The sequence below is a fragment of the Catharus ustulatus genome, chromosome 10 (assembly GCF_009819885.2).
Source record: "Catharus ustulatus isolate bCatUst1 chromosome 10, bCatUst1.pri.v2, whole genome shotgun sequence".
NCBI classification, from domain to species: Eukaryota; Metazoa; Chordata; class Aves; order Passeriformes; family Turdidae; genus Catharus; species Catharus ustulatus.
Window position 1 is genome coordinate 17,704,629 of NC_046230.1, and position 20,569 is coordinate 17,725,197.

General features: G+C 46.2%; 1 protein-coding gene across 1 annotated transcript; it reads left to right on the forward strand.

Moving 5' to 3' along the window:
• The first annotated feature begins 2,513 nt into the window (after positions 1-2,513).
• On the forward strand, positions 2,514-20,569 carry EIF2B5 (eukaryotic translation initiation factor 2B subunit epsilon). Its single transcript, XM_033068999.2, has 16 exons — positions 2,514-2,666; positions 3,740-3,864; positions 4,230-4,415; positions 4,512-4,689; positions 5,871-5,951; positions 6,606-6,683; positions 6,764-7,076; positions 7,740-7,885; positions 8,178-8,313; positions 8,750-8,851; positions 9,458-9,565; positions 10,449-10,539; positions 11,329-11,452; positions 16,073-16,198; positions 17,703-17,813; positions 18,844-20,569. The coding sequence occupies exons 1-16, from the start codon at positions 2,514-2,516 to the stop codon at positions 18,907-18,909; spliced, it is 2,124 nt and encodes a 707-aa protein (XP_032924890.1). The 3' UTR covers positions 18,910-20,569.

The window sequence follows — 20,569 nt, forward strand, 5'->3', positions numbered from 1 at the left end:
ATTCCACTCAGCCCCTGTGGAGCCCCAAAGCTGACTAAGATAGGACCAAACCCACAGTTACCTGCCAAGGCTTAGAGATGCCTCATAGGCCATTGTGTCTGCAGAGGGAAAAGCCAGGAAAAAACCAAATGCTCAGAGACAACAAATGAAAAGAGAAAAGGGTTTAAAATGCAGGAACAGGGACGAGAAAGATGTCCCAGGAAAGCAGAGCACCCTCACCTGGCTCATCATTCCCAAAGTTGGTGTATGCTGTCCTCTCCAAGGGTGTACGCTCTGTCCAGGGATAGCTAAGGATGATGCAGCAAGAAGTCCCACAGCCTCTGTGTCTTCCCACCACCCTGCCCAGCCACTGTGGGATACTGGGATTGATAGACCTCCTGTCAAACCCAGCTATGTCTCATTGCAGTTTTCATTATGCAATTTCAGTTTTAAAAACTCCCCTGGAATTACATTTCTTTCAGAAAATGTTTGGGCTGGGTGCTGGTGGCCTGCAAGTTCACAGTGAGACCAAAGGGAAACGTGTCTGCAAAGCCCGAGGAATATTTATCAAGCCGATTTTGAGTTTAGTTCATTAGCAATTACCTTGATTTGTCTTCCCCTGTTCTTGCCAATTTACCAGGGCAACGTCTTGGAAACTTGCCTCATTTGGAGAGTACAGGATGCAATTAGCCAGATAATCTGCTGATTCCCCCGTCAACCTCTCTGTGCCCAGTCCCAACACACACAGTGGCTGTGCAGGCTGGATCAGACCTGATTTCTGGTGCTGTTTATGCACTTAGTGCCACATAGGCAGGAATTAAGATGCTGTCCTGCCCTCAGGCAAAGACAAATCCATCTCTTGGATCACTCCTCAGGCTGTAACCCCTGGGCTGAAACCATCTGGGAACTTTCTGGGGTTAGTTCCTTCACCAGGCCAACAGAACTCCCAAGGGTATGCAGATACCTATTTTTAAAAAATTATTTATTTCCCCTGGGCAGCTCATTTCTATTTTCTTGCAGTGTCCATCCTTGCTGCTTTTTTCCAGACCACTAGCTAAGGTCAAGCAGCTCAGCTGCAAGTTGCAGCACAGCAAGGGCTCAGTCACAAGTCACTGGGTACAGATGGCACCACGTAAGTGACGCCTGAACATTTTAACTGCTCAGGGAAATTTCAGGGCATACCCAAGGCTGCAGAGTCCTTCAGGAGACAGAGGAGACTTTGTTTTCTACATCATTTCTGCAATTCCATCGGTGGGAAGGAATACTGTATTTTGCCTATTACAGCTTTCTTCCCTTTACTAAAGCAATGTCATGGGGGCTGTACGGCACTGCCCATGATGTTGTGGCAGTGCTGTAGGTTTGTGGTTAAGTGGTGCCTCCCTTAATTTTCCTCCCTCAGGATGGAAAGGCCATACTGTGTGCCTTGGGCTGATAAGTGTGTGCCACCTTCCGCCCTTGGGAGAGGCCCTGCCACGGAGGTGGGGGTGCAAATGCCCTGTGTTTTTCTCAGACCACAAATGAATTTGAGACTCTGAGTCTTTGGGTTGTCACTCAGTAGCAGATGACAGCAGCGAGGACCAGAGCAGGGTGTCACAGTGGGTCAGTTTGTGGGGGCCGAGGGGCAGCAGGAGAGGCTGGTGAGGTGACAGAGCAGGAGCTCCGCAGGGAGGTCTTTCAGTCTGTTCTGGTTTTGAATGCAGGGTTGTCACACAGCTTTTCCTCGGTGACAAATGAGCAGGTGATGGTGCTGTGTGAGCTGTGCCAGGTAAGTCCTGCAGCCCTGGGACCGGCGGCAGGGAAAGGCAGCAGAGGAGGGGCCCAGCTGAGGGCAGGTTTCTGTGCTGAGGGCTGTACACGGCCCATCCCTTTCTGCCGACCAGGACAGTACTGAAGCACGATCAGAGCTGTGCGAGGATGGAGCCTGGACTGGGGCAGGAATGGCTGGAGGGGATCGGGATCCATGGAACTGACGGCGTCCGAGCAGGGGGACAGCCAGACACCAGCACTGCTTCACCAAGCTGAGGGGAACAAAAAAACACCACCACCCTCAAAAAACACGTCTTCTTTCCTCCTGTCCACTCTGGAAGGGTCTCTGAGCGAGCTCCGAGGGGTTCCTGGGTGTGAGTTGTACACTGAGGGGCTGCTTCACATCAAGGCTATTCTCTGCAGAAGGACGTCTGGATATTTGGAAACGCAGCACGTTTCCGTGGCTGCTAGGAAATGTATCAGAAAACATCACTGGTCCCAAAACCAGACACCAGCGGGGTCACATCAAAGCACTACACACACCCCGAGGCCACATGGGGGTGTCTGTGGGGACATTCAGGCCTTCCCAGGCCGGGTCTTCGCCACAGAGGTGATGCCGGGAGGAGGGAGGCGATGGGGAGGCAACGAGCAGCGCTCGTCCCGCTCCCGCCCCGTTCCCGCCCCGCTCCCGCCGGGACGCGCCGCCCCGCGCTGTTGTGTCCCCGCCGGGCGCCCGTTGCCGCTCCCGCCGCGAGCGGAAGCGGAAGCGGCGGCGGCCGCGTGCGGCGATGGCGGCCCGCGGTACCGCGCGGCGCGGGGCGGGCGGGGGGTCCGCCCGCGGCCCCGACCCGCAGGAGGAGCCGCCGCCGCCGCTCCAGGCTGTGCTGGTCGCCGACAGCTTCAACCGCCGCTTTTTCCCGATCTCCAAGGACCGGCCACGGGTGAGAAATCCCCTCTGGGTGCTGCTGCCTGCGCCGCGCCGGTGCCTCCGGGGCCGCCTGTCCCGGTGTGCACCGTCCCCGGGCGGCCAGGCTGGGTCGGGAGGGTTCGAGCATCCCCCGCCGCAGCTTCTCCCGCCCTCCTGCGCTCCGACAGTTCTCGCCCGTGGGAGTTTCTGTCACCCGCTGGAGAGGCAGCGAGGGTCTGATTGCTGTGTTGGTGCTGTCCGCTTTTCCATATGGCGTGGCGAGCTCCGCTCTTGGCTCCTCGTCTGTGGCAGCGGGTTCGGACAGGCTTGTTTCTGATAAAGAAACAAAATCTTGGTCCTTGCCAGCTGTAATGCGTGAAAGAATATGGCCAGAAAAATGGATGGGGGTAGTACTTCAATTATCCAGCTGAAAAGGCTGTGTGTTAAAGGAACATAAAAACCTTCTGGAGACTTTAGGTCTGAACAATTATCTTACCTCGTTTGCTGATGAAGTGTTGGTGGTGCTTGTAATTATACACGCGAGCTCAGGCCTGAAATGAAACAGCACCAAAAATGAATTAAGGAATGGTATGCCATCACTCAGGTGTGACTCAGTACCTCAGTTTAAAAGTGTGAATTGAATCTCAAGTCAAGAGAGTATTTACTTCATTTTAGGTTGAGCTTTTTTTCCCCTTGTTTAATTCTGGACACTCATATTCCTGTGGCTTCATCATTCGTGTCTGACAGGTTTTTCTTGAAGCAGTTAAAGCCTGAGTCAGGGAATCAGCACTTTAGATTTTTTTTCAGTCTCTGTCATTTATCTGAGTCTTCTTGAACACTTTTCAGTGGTAACTTCACTTTTTTTATACTTTTCTTTCGGAACTGAGGATCTGTCCCTAAAAGATCACAAATTAACTCTTACTGTTTAGATCAACTCTAAAAGATTTTTATAAAACCTGGTGGAGCAGTTACTTGTGTTGTGTTTCTGATACTTGCTTTCTGATTGATGACATTATATGCCCAAGTTGGAAGGGGCTGTTGCTGATGTTGGGGTACTGAGTGTTTATTCAGCTATCTATATGTTGTTTTGTTTTGGTTTTTTTTCAGGCTCTTTTACCTATGGCAAATGTGGCCATGATTGACTATACCTTGGAGTTCCTAACAGCAACTGGAGTGGAAGAAACCTTTGTTTTCTGCTGTTGGAAGTCAGCTGAGATAAAAGAGCATTTGCAGTAAGAATCTCTTCTTTTTAGTTTTATCGTGGAAACTATTCTTCAAAACCTCAAAAGCTTCGCTGATTCTTGTCAAAACTGTAAAGGACACCCTTTCAGCAGTGGTCTCCTAGCATAACTCAGAAAAGGCTGTTCCTGCTGTGTAGGAGGCTGGTTGTGCAGTGTGTTAAAACAGTTGAGTGTTGTGGGACTGCTCCTCAGTTCACCTTCTGAGCGTACTTGAGCCTGGCAATAGCGGGCTCACTGTCACAGGATGCTCCTTGCATCCCCTTGCAGGTGTGGCATGCACTGGGGACACTGTGTCCTAGTGTGTCTGTAGGAATAGCCTCTTTATGCCTTCCTCATGGATTTTTTCCTTCTTGCAGGAAATCCAAGTGGTGCCAGCACACGTCTCCCAACACGGTGCGCTTTGTCACCTCGGACCTGTACCGCTCCCTTGGGGACGTGCTGCGAGACGTGGATGCCAAGTCCCTTGTTCGTTCCGACTTCATCCTTGTCACTGGTGATGTGGTGTCCAACTTCAATATATCCAAAGCCCTGGAAGAACACAAGTAGGTGCTGGAAGAATGAATGGTTACCTGGTGTGCTGAGGCTGCAGTCTGTAGCTCTCTCAGGGGTGTTCTCATAGTTCTGCCCTCCTTTTTCAGGCTGCGTCGTAAGATGGAAAAGAATGTGTCTGTGATGACGATGATATTCAAGAAGTCCTCGCCTGGCCACCATGCCAGGTGCAAGGAGGATGACATTGTTATTGCTATGGACAGTGCCACAAACCGCGTCCTTCACTACCAGAGAACGCAGGGGCTGAAACGATTCCGCTTTCCTATGGTGCGTCTGGAACCTGGCAGGGGGAAAAGGGCTGTGGCAGTGAAGCAGCCCACCCAAGGAGATCCTCCTTGTATGGGGACTGGGGAACTTTCCTGGCTGCTCCTCTTGGAGGAGCAGATGATAGGAAGTAACTTGGGGTAAACTGTTTTTTTCTCCCTTAATCTCTGTTTGAGGCTTGGTGAAATCATGCTGGGGACAGGCATGTTTGTGACTCATTTCAGTTTGAACATGAGGCAGATGTATTTCTCACAGTTCAGGTTTTGTCCTTTATTTCCTTTCCATGATGTAAAACAAGGAAAGGAGATTATTTGTACTATTGCAGGGGCTCCCAAATTGATGTGCATATACCACTGCCATACACAGACCATTTTTACCAAATCATTTAGGTTGGAAAAGACTTTGGAGATCAGAGAGTCCAACCTTGATCACCACCTTAACTATTCCATGGCACATCCCGTCATTTCTTGACCACCTCCAGGGGTGGAACACCAGCACCTCTCTGGGCAGTCCATTCCAGTGTTTAACATCCCTTTCCTTTTTGAAGTGTTGTTGAGCCTGACATGGGCTGGAATTACAGAGGTGCAAGGAGTGGTACCTCCTATTACCTGTTTGTTCACCTAATAGTGTAGTAAATGCTCTGTAAAATGTCTGTGGAAGCACTTTCTTTATGAGATAGATGGACCAGTTTCTTTCTTCAACTCAGAACTAAGGCTATGATTGTATAATATTTTCATCCCCAAATCAGTAATCAGGAGGTTATTTCATGTCTTTGAATGGAAGTACAAATCACCTTAAGAAACCAAAAAGGAAAAACCAAAAGAAACAAAACCCAACAATACAAAACTGACCCACAGCTGTAAAAAGTGTGTTTGAATTTATCAGTGGTTTTTTTGTACAGTTGTAGCTCCCAAAGACTGAAGTAAGGAGCCTTCTGGAAGAAAAGTGATTGTTGGAAGTGCAAGCTGTTTGTGGGAGACCTGCACTTTGTAATGGCAGGGGCAGTCTCAGCTGTTTGTGTGTGCCTGCCAAGATTGGGTCTAGTGTAGATTGTAGGTTTCTGTGATCCTCAGAACTTCAGCTAGTTTAATAATTCAGTCAATACCACCCCTGGCTTATGGAAAGCTTTTGGGGTTCAATAATGCGTGAGGCACTCAGGTCATCTGAATTTTTTCCTCTTTCAGAGTTTGTTCCAGAGCTCTATTGAGAATGTCGAGGTGCGCCATGACTTGCTGGATTGTCATATCAGCATCTGCTCTCCACAGGTGAGCCCTGCCCTTGCAAGGGTCCAAAATTCAGTCTGCACTGCTCCCTTGGTACTTACTGCTGGTGTGCAGGGTGTGTGTGGCCCAAGTACCACGTTTGGAAAACAGAACTGGCTGAGCTGAGGGCCTGGGTGATCATGTGGTGCTGCTGTGTGGAACACGGGGGCTCAGTCTGTTTCTGGCATCCACTGCTCAAGCCTAGGCAGAACTACATGGTGGATGCATCCAGAGTCTGTCTGTTTTGACACAGAATGAAACTTTCAGAAAATAAGTGATTTCACTTTGGGTGTAATAATATCTGTGTAGCAGAGGTGGTGGCTGTGCTGTGGAGAAGTGTCAGTAAGCTGGCACCATGTTAGGGTAACATTCAGGGTTATTCCAGCTAAGGCTCATTAACATATCTTCCAGATCTAATAAAGTTTTTCTGCAGCCTTCTTTGGGGGTGAAACTACAGAGTAAGGCTGGGTAAATTGCTTGGAAATGCTAAAGCAATGTCTTACCCCTTTTGGATTCTGGAGGAATAGTAGGAGGAGGAGATGGGAGAGTCAATATTCGTAGCAGAAGGAGTCAGAGCTTTATTCAAGGCAAGACCATCACTTTCCCATTTTGTATAACTTGACTCTATGTTATTTCTATGTTCTTTATTCCTGGCAGGTGGCTCAACTGTTCACAGACAATTTTGACTACCAGACACGGGATGACTTTGTGCGTGGTCTGTTGGTGAATGAGGAGGTAAGGAGAGGGTTGTTACAAGGGAGATCCTGTTACTTTGCCTTAGAGAACCTTCTGATGTGCTCCTGCCTGTCTGCCAGGTCCTGGGGAACCAGATCCATATGCATGTAACAACAGAAGAGTATGGTGCTCATATATGCAACCTGCTGATGTACGAAGCTGTGTGCTCTGACATCATCCGGCGCTGGGTTTATCCTCTCACTCCAGAGATGAACTTCACTGATGACAAGAACCAGAGTTACACCCACTCTAAACACAACATTTACCGAGGGGTGGATGTGAGCCTTGGCCACGGCAGCGTGCTGGAAGAGAACGTGCTCATCGGGCAGGGAACGGTCATTGGCAGCAACTGCTTCATCACCAACAGCATTATTGGGCAGAACTGTAGGATAGGTGAGTGCAAGAATGGGGGATGTGCCAGCTTTGCCAGGCCAGGGCATGCATTTCTGGGTATTCAGTTTTTAAGGTGTGCTTGGCCCTGAGAGAGGATGATAGGTGGGTACTGTTTGATTGCTAATGGGAAGAAAGGAGGAAAGCTTGGTTTTCCAGTGGAGGAAATAAATTAAAGTTTTCAGGGTACCATAATGAAGCTGGAAAGTACTTCATGCAAATAAGTTGTTTCAGCAGCAGAGAATGCATGACCTTTGCTGACCTAGATTTATCAACCACCAACATCCTGCAAATGAGGGACATCCGTCCCTATTTTCAGGAGCTGTTTCCTAGCAGCTCACTCCTAACTTTGCTCCCTCCTAGCTCGCTCCTTCTTAGCCTTGGCTGGATTTTCTATTTTTCTTGTGATTTGCCTGTTATTCTTGTGATTGTCCAAAACTGAGATGTCAGTTGTTACTCTCAAGTCTCTGTAGAGAACAAATGTGTCTTTCAACTTTGGTTAGGAAATGGATGTAGGTCTCTGAGGCAAATTTTCTCCTGTCATCTAACATCCATCATGCATCAAGGGCATTGGGAGGCAGTAAGATGCTTCCTAATGGACTCAGCAGCATCAGAGAGCACCAGACAGTCTTCCTCAACATGTTTGTACTTGGTGGTGTGTGGCAGGTGATAAAGTCACGTTGGATGGAGCTGTTCTGTGGGACCGAGTGCACGTAGCAGATAACGTGGAGATCCACCAATCTGTTATCTGCGATGCGGCTGAAGTGAAGGAGAAAGTAAAGCTAAAGCCCCGCTGTGTCCTCTCCTCTCGGGTGAGCTGATTGATGTCTGTCCTGCTTTCTGCCTCTCTTGGCAGGTTCCTCATCTTACACTGTTCTATTCCAGAACACAGGGCTGCCCCAAGCCTTTTTGCAGAGGTGGAAACTGTGCTACTGCTCCCACCCTTTTCCTCCCCTTGCTTGGCTGGGGCAGTGTGGTATGGAATACAGCAGTGCTGGTGTCCTGAGTTATACTTGTTAGTGACAGCTTGTTGGAGTGCTGCTGTGGAGGTACAAGGGGGCAGTCAGAGTGTTTTTCATTAAGATATGTTTCTCCTATTTTCAGGTAGTAGTAGGTCCTGCCATCACTCTCTCTGAGGGCACAGTGATCTCTCTGTACCCCCCAGATGAGGAGGAAGAGGATGATGACCAGTTCAGTGATGATTCTGGTGTGAACAAGGAGAGCAAAGTGAAACTGAAAGGTATGAGAGTCTCTGTCTCCATGCACTAAAGCTGTGCAGAAGGTTTTGTCTTCCACGATCTTTTGGGGTCCAGACACTGCAGTGCCAGGGTGGAGCTTAGTGCTGCATTCAACCTGGAATTTGTGTTTTCATCAGGGCAAACAAGGATACTCAGCTGTGTCCAAGGGCTTTGTCCTTGTGAAGTACTGTTGCTACAGTGTGGGTTTGTCAAGGGATCTAAACATGGTCTGCCAAATGTTGCTGCTGTAGAAAGGAGTAAGTCACTTGTCAAGGCATGTGAAAAAATCAAAGCTGAAATCCACGTGCATCTGCAGGAATCCCAGCTCCCTCTTGATGAAGGCTATTTAGGGGCAGTAATGTGCAGGTTACATCAGTCTATTTCAGGTTTGCCTGTGAGCAGATCCAGTACATCCACACTCTGCTGATTCTTTTCCAGGTTACAATAAGAAGGATGTAGGCTCAGAGGGCAGAGGCTATCTCTGGAAAGCAGATGACAAGAATGAAGAGGATGAAGAAGAGCAGAGACAAAGCCTATGGGGTGAGGAATATTTAGTGTGATCACCTGGGGGTGAAAAGAGGTGTGTGTTGGGGAAACTGGCCAAGTGGGATGCTGGTAATTGTGCTTAGAGTAAGACCTGGGCTTTGTGAAGCAGACTGGTTCCAGATAACAACAGGTCATGGACCAGATTCTCTCTACCTGTGCTCTGTTGGAGGTGTTGGTTAGATATTTGCCTTGCAGTAACACACAAAGCTGTCTGTGCTGGAAATGCTGCACCGTGGGACACCAGGCCCTCCCTCAGATGGGAATGTGCTTTGGCTATTCCGGGTGCTGCTGGCTTTCTTCCTGCCAGTGGCAGTGTCTGCTGACATTGCTCCATTGTGAGTCAGCAGTCTGTGCAAACTGCAGTTGCTTCTGTCCCTGTCCTTTGCTGTCTGCCTGCAGACTCCCAAAAAATCCCATTATCCTAGTGCCAGCAGTAGTGTTCCCTCTGCAGCAAATGTAATCATCTGGACCTGTAAATAGAAGTTTGCAAGGACAGATAGTTGCTGACTTGGTTGGGAAGTCCCTGGGACACCTGGTTCCTCATGGCATGTGGTAGTTGCAGCTTTTGAATGCTGAATGCTGCATCTTCTCCTTCCTCAGGCCCAGCTATGCACTCAGAGGAAGAGAGTGAATCTGACAGTGACCTGAGCATGGGCTCTGAGGAGCCAGACAGTCGGGCAGCTTCCCCTCAGCTGGATGACATCAAAGGTGAGATGGGCTCTGAGGAAGTACAGTAGCTCTGTAGATAATGCAGTGTGTGAGGTTTGTGCTGCTTTCTCTGGCTGTATTGGAAAATTTGTGCACCTCTGTGATACCTTGTTTCCTGATCTCACTTCCTGCATTTTCTACAGAGTTCTTTAATATTCCCTGTATCACTGCTGGGTTAACCCAAGGCATTCAAGGATAAAAAACTATACAAAGAGCTGGATCTTTCTTATTCCTCATCACTGCACCTTCATGAAAGAGACCTCCCTGAGTTGTCTCTTTAAATGGCAGTGTCATTGCCTAATTTCAGAGACTGTGGGAAGGTCCAGCAGAGTTTCTCTGTATGGACAGCTTACTACTGTAATCATTCTAGAGAAATAAATGTCCTTGTAGGAGCTGCCTCTTTTGGCAAAGATTTTCTGTTTTATTGTGTTAAACTTAGCTGGATTTGAAAGAGGTTCAGGCCAAATTGGAAAAACCCAAAAACTTTCACATGTTGAAATATCACCCCAAAGGAAATTAAACCAATACATTTTAGATTTGAATTAATACTTTCAGTTATGGGAATATGAGGTTTGTCTGAATAGGAAAGGTTTGATTGTGAAAGTGTAATAGAAACTCTGCTCTAAAAGGCTGCGTAGGTAAATAGCTTTGTACTGGTTTCTGTGGGTAGATCAATATTTAGTAGGTGGTTTCCTTTGTTTGAGTTATATCCCACTGTTTATAAGTATAGTTGCTGTGGGTTTGTGTCAGATTACAGAGAGCAAATAGACATATGTGTCAGAATACTTTTTTTGTGAGGATGGGCATCATTCCTTCAGTAGTGAGCAGTTTGAAGAATTTCTGCTTTTCTCTCATGTCTAACTGCCTGTCCTTTCTTCATTAGTTTTCCAGAATGAGGTTCTGGGTACATTACAAAGGGGTGAAGAAGAAAACATTTCCTGTGATAACCTGGTTCTGGAAATCAACTCCCTCAAGTGAGTTGGGGATGTCCTTAGGGATCCTTGGGGATGTCCTTAGGGATATTGTCCCTTTTGCTGAACAGTTGGGATTGACAGCAGATGTGTCAAAAGAAGAGGAGAAACCATGTGAATGCCCATTGTTAGACATTTTATCAGTATGGAGCATGAGAAATGCAGCTTAGACATCATGACTGAATGACAGCAGGAGTTGATGGAGAGCACCAGCTGCATCTCTAGCATCCTTGGTGGTTAGGCTTTTCCTGCCCCACCTCTGTAACAAGAGATTGAATTGCTGCTAACTGTGGACTGAAGAGAACAAGCCAGTTCTTGGCACAGCTGCCTGGAAGTTCATGCAGGGTCTGCTGCTCTCAGCATTGCAGCATTCAGCCAGCTGCCTGCAGCTGGGGCTGTGCTGTACTGTGGCTTGTCCACAGTATTTTTGCAGCAGGAAATCTAGAACACATAATCAGAGTGCCTTTTATCTAGTGTTTCTCAAATCCAAACCTGTGTGCCTTCTTTTGTGCAGGAGCATTCCTGCAGCACTCTGGTAAATGTGAGGGTGCTGTCCCTGCAGCAGCTTTTTCCAGTTGTGATAACAGATTTTCAAGACTTGCAGCTTTATGTAGGGCCTGATGCAATGCAAAGTGATTTTATTGTCTTAATATTTGGAAAATGAAATTACCAAATAAAAAATAGGTTGAGAAGATGAAAATCAGATTTTCTGCTCTATCTCTGTGAATAGCCACAGTCTGCAGAATTCAGACAGTGTGAAATGTTGAGGGTTTTTTGCCTTTTTCATTGTAGGTATGCATATAACATTGGCCTGAAGGAGATGATGCAGGTGCTCAGTAAAGTGATCCTGGAGTTCCCACTGCAGCAGCTGGATGCAAACCTGGACTCCCAGAACTATTTCACAGCGTTACTTCCTGTGAGTCCTGCTCCATTTGACTCTTCTTTGAGCTTGTCTCCAAGTGTGTAGCAGTCGTTCTGTGTGCCTTAGGTAGATCCTGCCTGAGAAATCTCTTTGTTTAAGCCTGGAGCCACTTGAACTCTTTGAGTTCATGAGCCTCTTTGTCTTCTATAGAAATAAAAATGAACTGAAACTGTTGTTCCTCCTTGACAGAGCTCAGTGGGACCTCTACTTCAGTACCTGTGGTTGTTTCTGTTGCCTTTGTGAGACAGTAGAAGTGCATCATTTGTAAAAGAGAAAAGAGAAGGTTTCTTAGAGATGTCTTTACAGGCTTGCATTCCAGCAACCTGGTTCCAGTCTGTCTCAAGTCCTGTCCCTGGGGCAGTGGGGAGCACTCCTCTCCCAATGGGATCCTTTCCAAGGTCTTACTTGTCTGCATACTATGATTGATGCCAGGTTTTTTTCAGCCAAATGCAGAGGCATGGTATTGTTGTTGTCTTGGTGCAAAGATAAAGTTCTGCTTTGTTTCTAGGGAGATGGGTTGTATAGTTGAGTGTACCAACTTAAATTTCCTGCTTTGTGGCAGACAAAACAGGGTAGGATCTGTTTTAAAAAGCAGGCAGTCTTCTCTTAATGGTTTTGTTCACCCCAGCTGAAGACATTGTATTTTTGTCTCCCTGTTACAGTCCATTTGTGTATTTGACTTCGCAGACTACAGATTCTGAAGATATTCTTTCAGAATGAATAGGTCTGACACATTTTGGGATAGACTACTTCAATTTTTTTAGGCCTTTTTTTTTTTAGGAGATTGAGAGGAACACTAGACTTCCTCATAATCCTTTCTCTGAGGAAGTATGTGCTTTCAATTGATGGGAAAGGGTGGAAAACTAATTCTCTTTTGTGTAGGTGTAAGCATGCTACTTAATTCACCTTTTGGACATGTGGAGATGCCTTCTGCAGAAAACATCTGTGTAAACTGATCTGTTGTTCAGAGGGCTTAATGAGATTTTGCTGCTCATTCTGTTTAAATTCTGCTTGCTTTTGTTCATTTTTCCAGACTGTTTTCTTGAATAGCATGTCCTGTCTAGAAAAAGATAATTGAAGGAGGAGGACCAAAGGAAATGTTGGAGCAGGTGTTAGATTCTAAGTGCAAAGCAGTTCATCTGGACAACAGCTTGGTAACTATATAGGATGGGGGTTTTTTTTATCCCAGCTGGGATATGGAAAGCTAATACTCATATTTAGCAGCAGACAGAGCAAGTCAGCTCACCTTTAGTGAGAAGTAGTAATAATCAAAATGTAATGTTTAGAGTGACTGTGTCATGTCATGGGCAGGTGGCATTTATGTGGGCAGAGAATTGTGTTCATTTATGAAGTACAAATTACCCTTAGATTTATCAAAGAAAGCCAGGTATCAAACCAATTGACCATCATGGCAATTTCTCCAGATTCTCCCTTGTGAAAAACAACCCAGAGAATCTTTCTCTGGGACAGTTTGTGCCATGATTGGTGCCTTCACTCTGTTCAGGATTGCTGTGTTGTGCAGCATCTGGAACAGTGGCTTCTCTGCAACTTGAGATTCCCTGGTTAGTAAAAAGTACACTCCATTAATTTACTAATTCTTATTTACACTCTGCAAATCCCAAGCACAGGCTTGGTATAGGTTAGTACATAATGGAAGTGATTGCTGCTGAAGTTTGCAGCTAAAACTGCCTCAGGCAATAGCAGTTTTGGGCTGAGAGCTGCTCATGATGGAGTAGTTATGGAGCAATGTTATTTTGTGTGAGATGGGACTACCTGCACTCTGAGAGTGATGGGCATCAGAAGCCCACTGAACCATACAGACGTGTCCAATGTTTCTCACTCTCTTTTCTCACTCTCAACTCTGACTAAGAAATGCTGAAGTGAGATGGGTTGCTTATGTAAAAACTATGGTGGAGCAGTCCCAGGCAGCTCAGGAGGGGAAATTGTGGGAATGCCATAGTTGTGATGTATGGTTTGACTTGAAACCACAGTATGTGGTCTGAAGTGTTGGCCCCTGAGCATGAAGCTCCAAAGTGTTGCAGCAATTTTAAGAAACAAGCGTCTGGTAAAGGATATGCCTGTGGGAATTTTTTTCAGATGTAACATGGAGGCTTGAGCAAAAGAGGTATCCAGTTTGATGTATGTCAGGCATCTTGTTCAGCTCTTGTACAAGTTGTAAAGTAAAGAATTTGCAGAAATAGACCTTTCCTAGAACTATAGACCTTTCCCAGAACTGGGATTCTGTAATAGTGTGTGTGTGTGAACACACTGTGGGATTGTTTATTTAGGGACCAAATGGATTTCTGTCACTGAAGCCACTTATGGTGATCAGCACAGATGCCATTGTGGTCTAACAGGCTGGAATGACAATTTTGTCTGTCGTGTTTTGCATCTACTTCCTGATGGTGTTCTGTGCTGGTGGTAGGTGTGAAATGATCTTGGTGTTGAGACTATCCTTCTGACAACAGAGCTGGATCACAAACCTCCTTGAAGTTGTTAGAATATCGTTGACCAGATTTGATGTAAGGTGAATCAACCTGTCAGATAAATGTGATTGCTTTCTCCAGACTGTAGATTGTTTTGAGGAGTTATCTATGTAGAGTCAAAGCCTGAAAAATTGTGATATTGTCCGTAGGGCTCTCTGTCAGGTGAATTTTCAAATTTTTCAGTGTTTTATCAAATGCACATTGCAAGCTTCTAATTCTCCAATTTAGATTTTCATGGAACTCCCAAAATAGCTTCTCTGGTCATACAGACTTAGAGGATGTTTTTGCTAGGGGCTCTGTGGGGCTGAGCCCTACTATCCCCATTAGCACCAGTTACAGTGCAGTGCACGTTCTCAACTTGACATAGTATATTTTTTCTTCTTTCCCTTTTCCAGCAACAGGCACACTGAATTGAGTCCTGGGGTTCTGAGTGTTTTGTTTATAAATAACCTGCTTTCAGAAACTCAGTAGTTTCTGGTTAGATTTGTGCTTATGATTTAAAGGTGTTAATGGAAAGGTATTACAAAGTGTTTCTTAGCCTAGAAGGAACTTTCCAGTAGCTTTACTGCAGTTGAGATGAAGATTCTGAAAAATAATAAGAATGAGGAGATGGTTGTAGAGGAGGGGGGAAGAGTGTTTAGCATTAAACATTTTGCTAAAGTATGTCCTGTAAATATGCCACAGAACCCTCAGTTGTTTTATTGTGATACCCTGATGATAAGGACAATTCTGTGCTGGTTCCTTAAACCAGTCAATGTACCACTGTACAGATGAGTTTGTTTGTACTAATCCCCTTCTTTGTTTCTGCTTGAGGCATGCAAATTCCAGCACAGTTACATAGAAATGTGTCTGAAGAGATGGTGGATGCAGTACTACAAAGTAGATGAGCAGTGTTTCCTAGCTCAGGCTACCTTTGATAGTCCAAACCAGCCTGGACTGTCTCCATAGCCTGGGTTGTAGCTCCACTGTGTGTCCTGGAGCTCTCTCTCTCTCAGGTCTACTCCTGCTAACAGTTACTCTGGACAGTATAAGGCTGATTAACTCCAAATGTAGGTGACTCAAAGCTTCTTCCTCATACCCCAAGCCCCTGTGAATTGCCAGTTTCCCTTCAAAACAGACCAGATTCTGTATGGAGACACTGCTGAAGGCACAGCAAACCTATGTATCTGTGCAGGTGTAGTTTCAGGATCAACTGCTGCTGAATTACTCCATTTAAAAAATGTGGAATTCTGATATAATTTCCTACTATGTTTTTGTAGGATGATAGGTCATGATGTGGCCAATAAAGAATTGTTATGTCTTACCCAAGTTCTGATACCTTTTAAATTTTTTTATGGACGGGGATCTAAGTATTATCTCCTATCCCAGATTCAGGTCAGTCTGTGCTTTGCAGAGCTCCCTACTGCATATTTCCCAGATATGTACAAGGGAAAGAGCTGTGGGGGACTCAGAAATACTGTTTGAAGAGGCAGAACTAAAATCATTAAACTTAAGACTTCAAGAAAAATAAGCCTTGGAGGAGAGAGCAACTAATAGTGCTACAGCTTCTTGCCCTTCATCCTCCCCACTCATTCCCTGCAGCAGGCTTCAGGATCCAAACAAGCCCCTAGGCACACAGCAAGTGTGTGATTTGCACTTAGGGGCTGCTCTGACATGTTTCTTTTTTAGGGATGGTTGTTTTTTACTGTTCACTTCTACTCAGCTGGTAATTAACCTGGCATTATCTTTTTCTGTGTTTCCTTATTTGTCCTTGTGCTTTGAAGGAAAATTCCACTGAAATGTCAGCTGCTCTGTGGGGGGAGGCTGTGAGTATCATGTAGGTCTCTCTCCTTATCAGTCTGCAGTGAAGAGATTTTGTTTGAATACCAGACTCCATTGAACACATTTATTGTGATAATCTGATATTCTGCCCAGAGAGGCAAAACCAAAATTCTGAAAGCTTAGTAAAACCAGGTTCTGTCCTCACATTGAGACTCAATAGCATCTGTTTCATGGACGGAGAGGGTCAGCTGAATAGTTTAAATAATGCTTCCCTGGGTCACTTTCTTGGTGTAACACAGCTGAGACACTGGGCTGAGTGCACCCATCCATCTCAGCTCAGGAGCTCTTCTGTGTTTTCTCCCTGCAGCTGTTGAAGAACTGGACCCCGTTGTTTAAGAACTACATAAAACGAGCGTCAGATCACTTGAATGCCTTATGTGCCATTGAGGAATTCTTCTTGGAGCATGACAGTCTCTGCACATCGATAGCTAAAGTGAGTATCCGCTCCCAAATCTATTTTTGCTAGATTCACACTGGAATGCATCTTATTTACATCATCACTTCTCTGCTTTAGGGGAGAGAATTTTGGGGTCTCGGTGGAGAGGGTGTGTAGAAAATCCATCTGTAACAATTTCTTAAAAAAAAAAATCCAGTTCTGTGTCTGCCTCTGAGGGAGCACAGCTGAGGGTGAGTATTAATTACCAGCCTGCAGCCTGTGGGGAGCTATTATTTTGCAGCTTCCAACATAGATGCCCTTGTTGTGTGATGCTGGAAGAGGCAAGGCCAGAGACTCGCTCTAGGAAGAGCTTCACTTCATTTATCTCTCCATGGTCCCTGGGATCTCACTCTTAAATGGTTTATCCTAAATTGGAGTGCAAAACAGAAAAGCTGGGAATAAAAGTGGAATTTTATTCAGGCTGAGCTAATTATGAAATTGGGAATAAAGGGAACCTGCCATGTGATTTCTTACATGTCTCCCTGCTTCTGAGAATTTTATTATATTGCTCCTCACTGTCCTTCACAAATATTTTGTCCCTGCGCTCTGTCTGCCCTATGACATGGAGAGCATTTGACTTGGATTGCAAGGCTCCTTTAGCAGCAACTCAGGAAGCCCCTGTCTGTTTTTGAAGAGCTCTCCTAGAGCCTGCTTAACTCTTGATTCCTCAAGAAAGAGTAATCCTAACTTCTGCTACCAGTGCTTCTGGCTGATGGCAAAGCACTTAGGACTGGAGCCAAAAGCCTTCAGTTTGGTGAGCCAAAATGTCCTTGAATTACAGCAATTGTTTGGCATGTGTCCATTGTTCTAGGGGCCTGGGGTTCCCTAGAGGCTGGGAATTGAAGTGACACTTTATATTCGGAGTTGGCAGCCAGCTTTGTCAGTGCTCTGCTGCAAGGAGACCGACTGCGAAGTACCCGCTCTGCCTGAGCACAAAGGCACCCGGAGAAAGCCTGGAAAGCCTGATCACATCTCCCCCTGCACACGGGGCAGGGGCTAGAGCTGAATGACCAATTGCTTTGACACCTGCCATAATGCCCATAAAGAGAAAGCTGGCAGGAGGACAGAGCCTGGGGCAGAGCTGGATAGGTTCATGCTCATCTGCACGTGTCACTGTTGTGTGAGAGCCTGCATTAGTTGCTTGTTGGATGTGCTTTGGATATAGCATTTGGGTTGTTTTTAAAAGAGAACTCAAGTCTTGAACTGATGTCCTCTGTGACCCCTTGTTGCCCTCCTCTCAGTCATACCCAGCATCCTCAGAGCTGAAGCTGATGGGGCTTGAACTTTGACTCATTATGTGTCACAGCATCTGTCAGGAACATAAGGCTTGGTAGGAGAATTACAGTTATTTTTAACAGTAGAAGGAAAATGAAGCAGACTGAGTGCCTTCTGGTGAAGATGGAGCTGAGAGACACAGACTACGTGCAAACTTTGTACTTGGATGTGAGCTAGTCCCAAAAGAGTTTATAGAGAGCCTGTTGCTCTTTTCTAATTGATGCAGGTGTTGATGACATTTTACCAGCTGGAAATTCTGGATGAAGATGTAATTCTCAATTGGTTCTCTTTGCGGGACACGTCTGACAAAGGAAAGCAGCTTCGTAAAAACCAACGGGTGAGTCCCAAAGGTGTTGGGAGAGGCCAGGGTTGGGGGAGAGAGACAGACAGCAGCTGCTGAAAGAAACTTTGAGTGAAGTTTGGTGTCACTGTCACCTCCTGGTGGAGCAGCTGCCATCACGTGGTAGGTCAAACACACCAGTGCACTGAACACAAAGCAACACGAATTTGTTCTCCAGAACAGGCATTTCTGTGTATTCTGCCATGATTATCCTGTTTGGATGAGGAGTGGAGGTAGTATGAGGATTGTTTCTAGTGGGCTCTCTGTAGCACGAGGCCAGCACTTTCTGGAGTAGCAGCACAGCTTCTCTAAGCCAACACCCATTTGAAATGGGCTTTAGGCCAATGCCCTGTGTGCTGGCCCCATGCAATTCCTTTGAAGCTTTCATTCCTGGCTCAGCAGTCCCTTCACATATATTTCTAAGCATTTGCTGTACTGAGTGGTTTCATTTGGCTTCTGTTGCAAGGAGCATATAAACTTCCCTCCTCCATCAGGCAGAACTTTGTGCTGCAGTTTGGCTGAGCCCTGTTCCAGTCCTCCTCCCTGGATCTGGAAGAGAAGTAGAGGAAAAAAAGCCATCTGAACAACAACTTTGTTCAAGACCTTTGCTAAGTCAGCTATTAGTATAGGTCAGCAGTGCTTTCAGTTGCTTGTTCAAGCCCAGTTAAAACATAAAATGAGCTGCCTTTTTAATAGCAGTTTCTGAGGGATGAGTTTTTTTCCCTAACATGTCAGCTAAGGTACAGCTGCCATCTCTTTGCCCTCAAGCTCTGAAAAACTCACAAGCTTTTGTCTTTTTGCTGACTGTTGGAGGGATTGTCTGACCGGAGGAATCTGCATCAGTCTGCATTTGTCTGTGGCATCCCAGTTGTTTTTCCCCTAATTGTCTCTCCCTCTATTTCTGTTTCTTCTGGAAACACTTTTTCTTGTGCATGATAGTGATTCACTCACACAGTGTATTTGTTGAGCATTTCCAGCATCTCTTAGGTGTTAGTTGTTATCCAATTACGTTTCATTCTCTCTGCAGCTCCAGAAGTTTATCCAGTGGCTGGAGGAGGCAGAGGAGGAGTCGTCTGACGGCGACCAAGACTGACATGGTGGCTCAGCATGAGAAGAGGCTCTCACTGCCTTTCTGGGCCAAGTGGGCAGGGCAAGATCAATGCCAGTGCATGGTGTGTAGATGTGGGGCCTGACATCGAAGTGACTGACAATCCCATCATTAATTCAGTTGTGTGTTCCTAACTTTGCCACTTCCCTCCCTCCCTCATTTGCACCTTATGTTGCAACCCAGTATAAAAACTATAAGGGAAAAGCAGGAGGCGGTGATACCTAAAATCCCTCTGGAGCCTGGATAAGATGTACTGCAAGCTATCTTTTGGGAGGTCCTTGTTACTAATACAAAGGGAGAGAGTAGATGCAAATGCATACTGTGCCCCTGTAGATCTAACCATCAGGGTTGTGGAAGAATGGTCATACAGCTAAGGTATTTGGAGTCACTGTTGCTTCTGGAGCTAAGGGAACTCCTGCTGAAGAGACACTGGCAAGATTGGTGAATAAGAGCATGTGGATTAGGATCTGGAGTGCAGGACTAGAATTCAGGAGTTCTTGTACCTGGAGAAGATGCAGTTGTCTGAGGATGCCCAAGGCATTTTGCAGCCTAGAAGGCACTTCTGTGATCTTTCCAAAAGGGAAAATCTCTTGCCATCTGCCATGCTAGGATCTAACACAAATTGCACAGTGGAGTTGGTTAAACCATGTGTTTCCCATGCCGTAGAACTGGGGGTGATGTGTGCTCAGCTTCCCCACAGGGTTGGTTGGTGGTGGATGGCTGTACAGATCACCATTTCCTGCATGTGATCATTCTTCTGTGCCCCCAGCCTAGCAGACATGTTCTAGAGAAGTGTCTGTTTCTTTATTTTTTTTATGAAAAGGGAGCAGAGGTGCCTGGCTCCTCCTGCTGCACCAGCTACGCTTGTGTTTTGCCCTGGGGGCATTGACTGCACCAGCTGCTTTGAGGAGAATGCAAGTTCCTAAGTTCTGCTCCAGTGTGAAAAGGAGCGAATGGTATTTCCTTCAGCAGCACATGGTCTGTGTATCCACATGATTTCAGTTATATAAGCTTGCTTACTTCATGGCCATTTATTTATTTGAAAACTTCCCTCAGACAGCAGGGAAAGTGCTGCAAACCCACTGAGGCTCTGCAGCCACAGAGCAGCTTGGCAGGCAGCAGGGAGTGAGTGTGCCTGTGGCTCAGACAATGTGTGGCAGCAGCAAGGCCTTTAAGAACAGCTTACTTGGAAGTGTCACTGTGCTGTGTTCTCCCCTGCTCTCAAAGAACAGAGTGAAAAGGGTGCTGCAGCCATCAGCTTGTGTTCATAGGTGGGTTATTTGTTGGGTGTGCTGATCTTGCCTCTGCCCCTTCAGGAGGAGCATGGAATAAATCCTTTGCAGGCGGAAATGCACTGGAGCTGCCCACTCAGGATATTTATTTGGCCGTTCCGTGGTGCCACAATTGTCAGTGAGGGGACAGCATTGGATGCTGGAGACCAGGGATACTGCCTCTAAAAAGCTGATGTTCAGGCAGGGCCATCTTGTGCACTCACACTATCAGTTGCCAGGATTGTGCATAAATGTCCTTGTTTTCTGACACTGCAAACTCAGTCTTGTAAATGTTGGGGAAATAGTTGGTATCTGAATTTTCTGTATCTGCCAATATTTAATTCAGGGAGCAAATAAAAACTATCCTGGTGTTA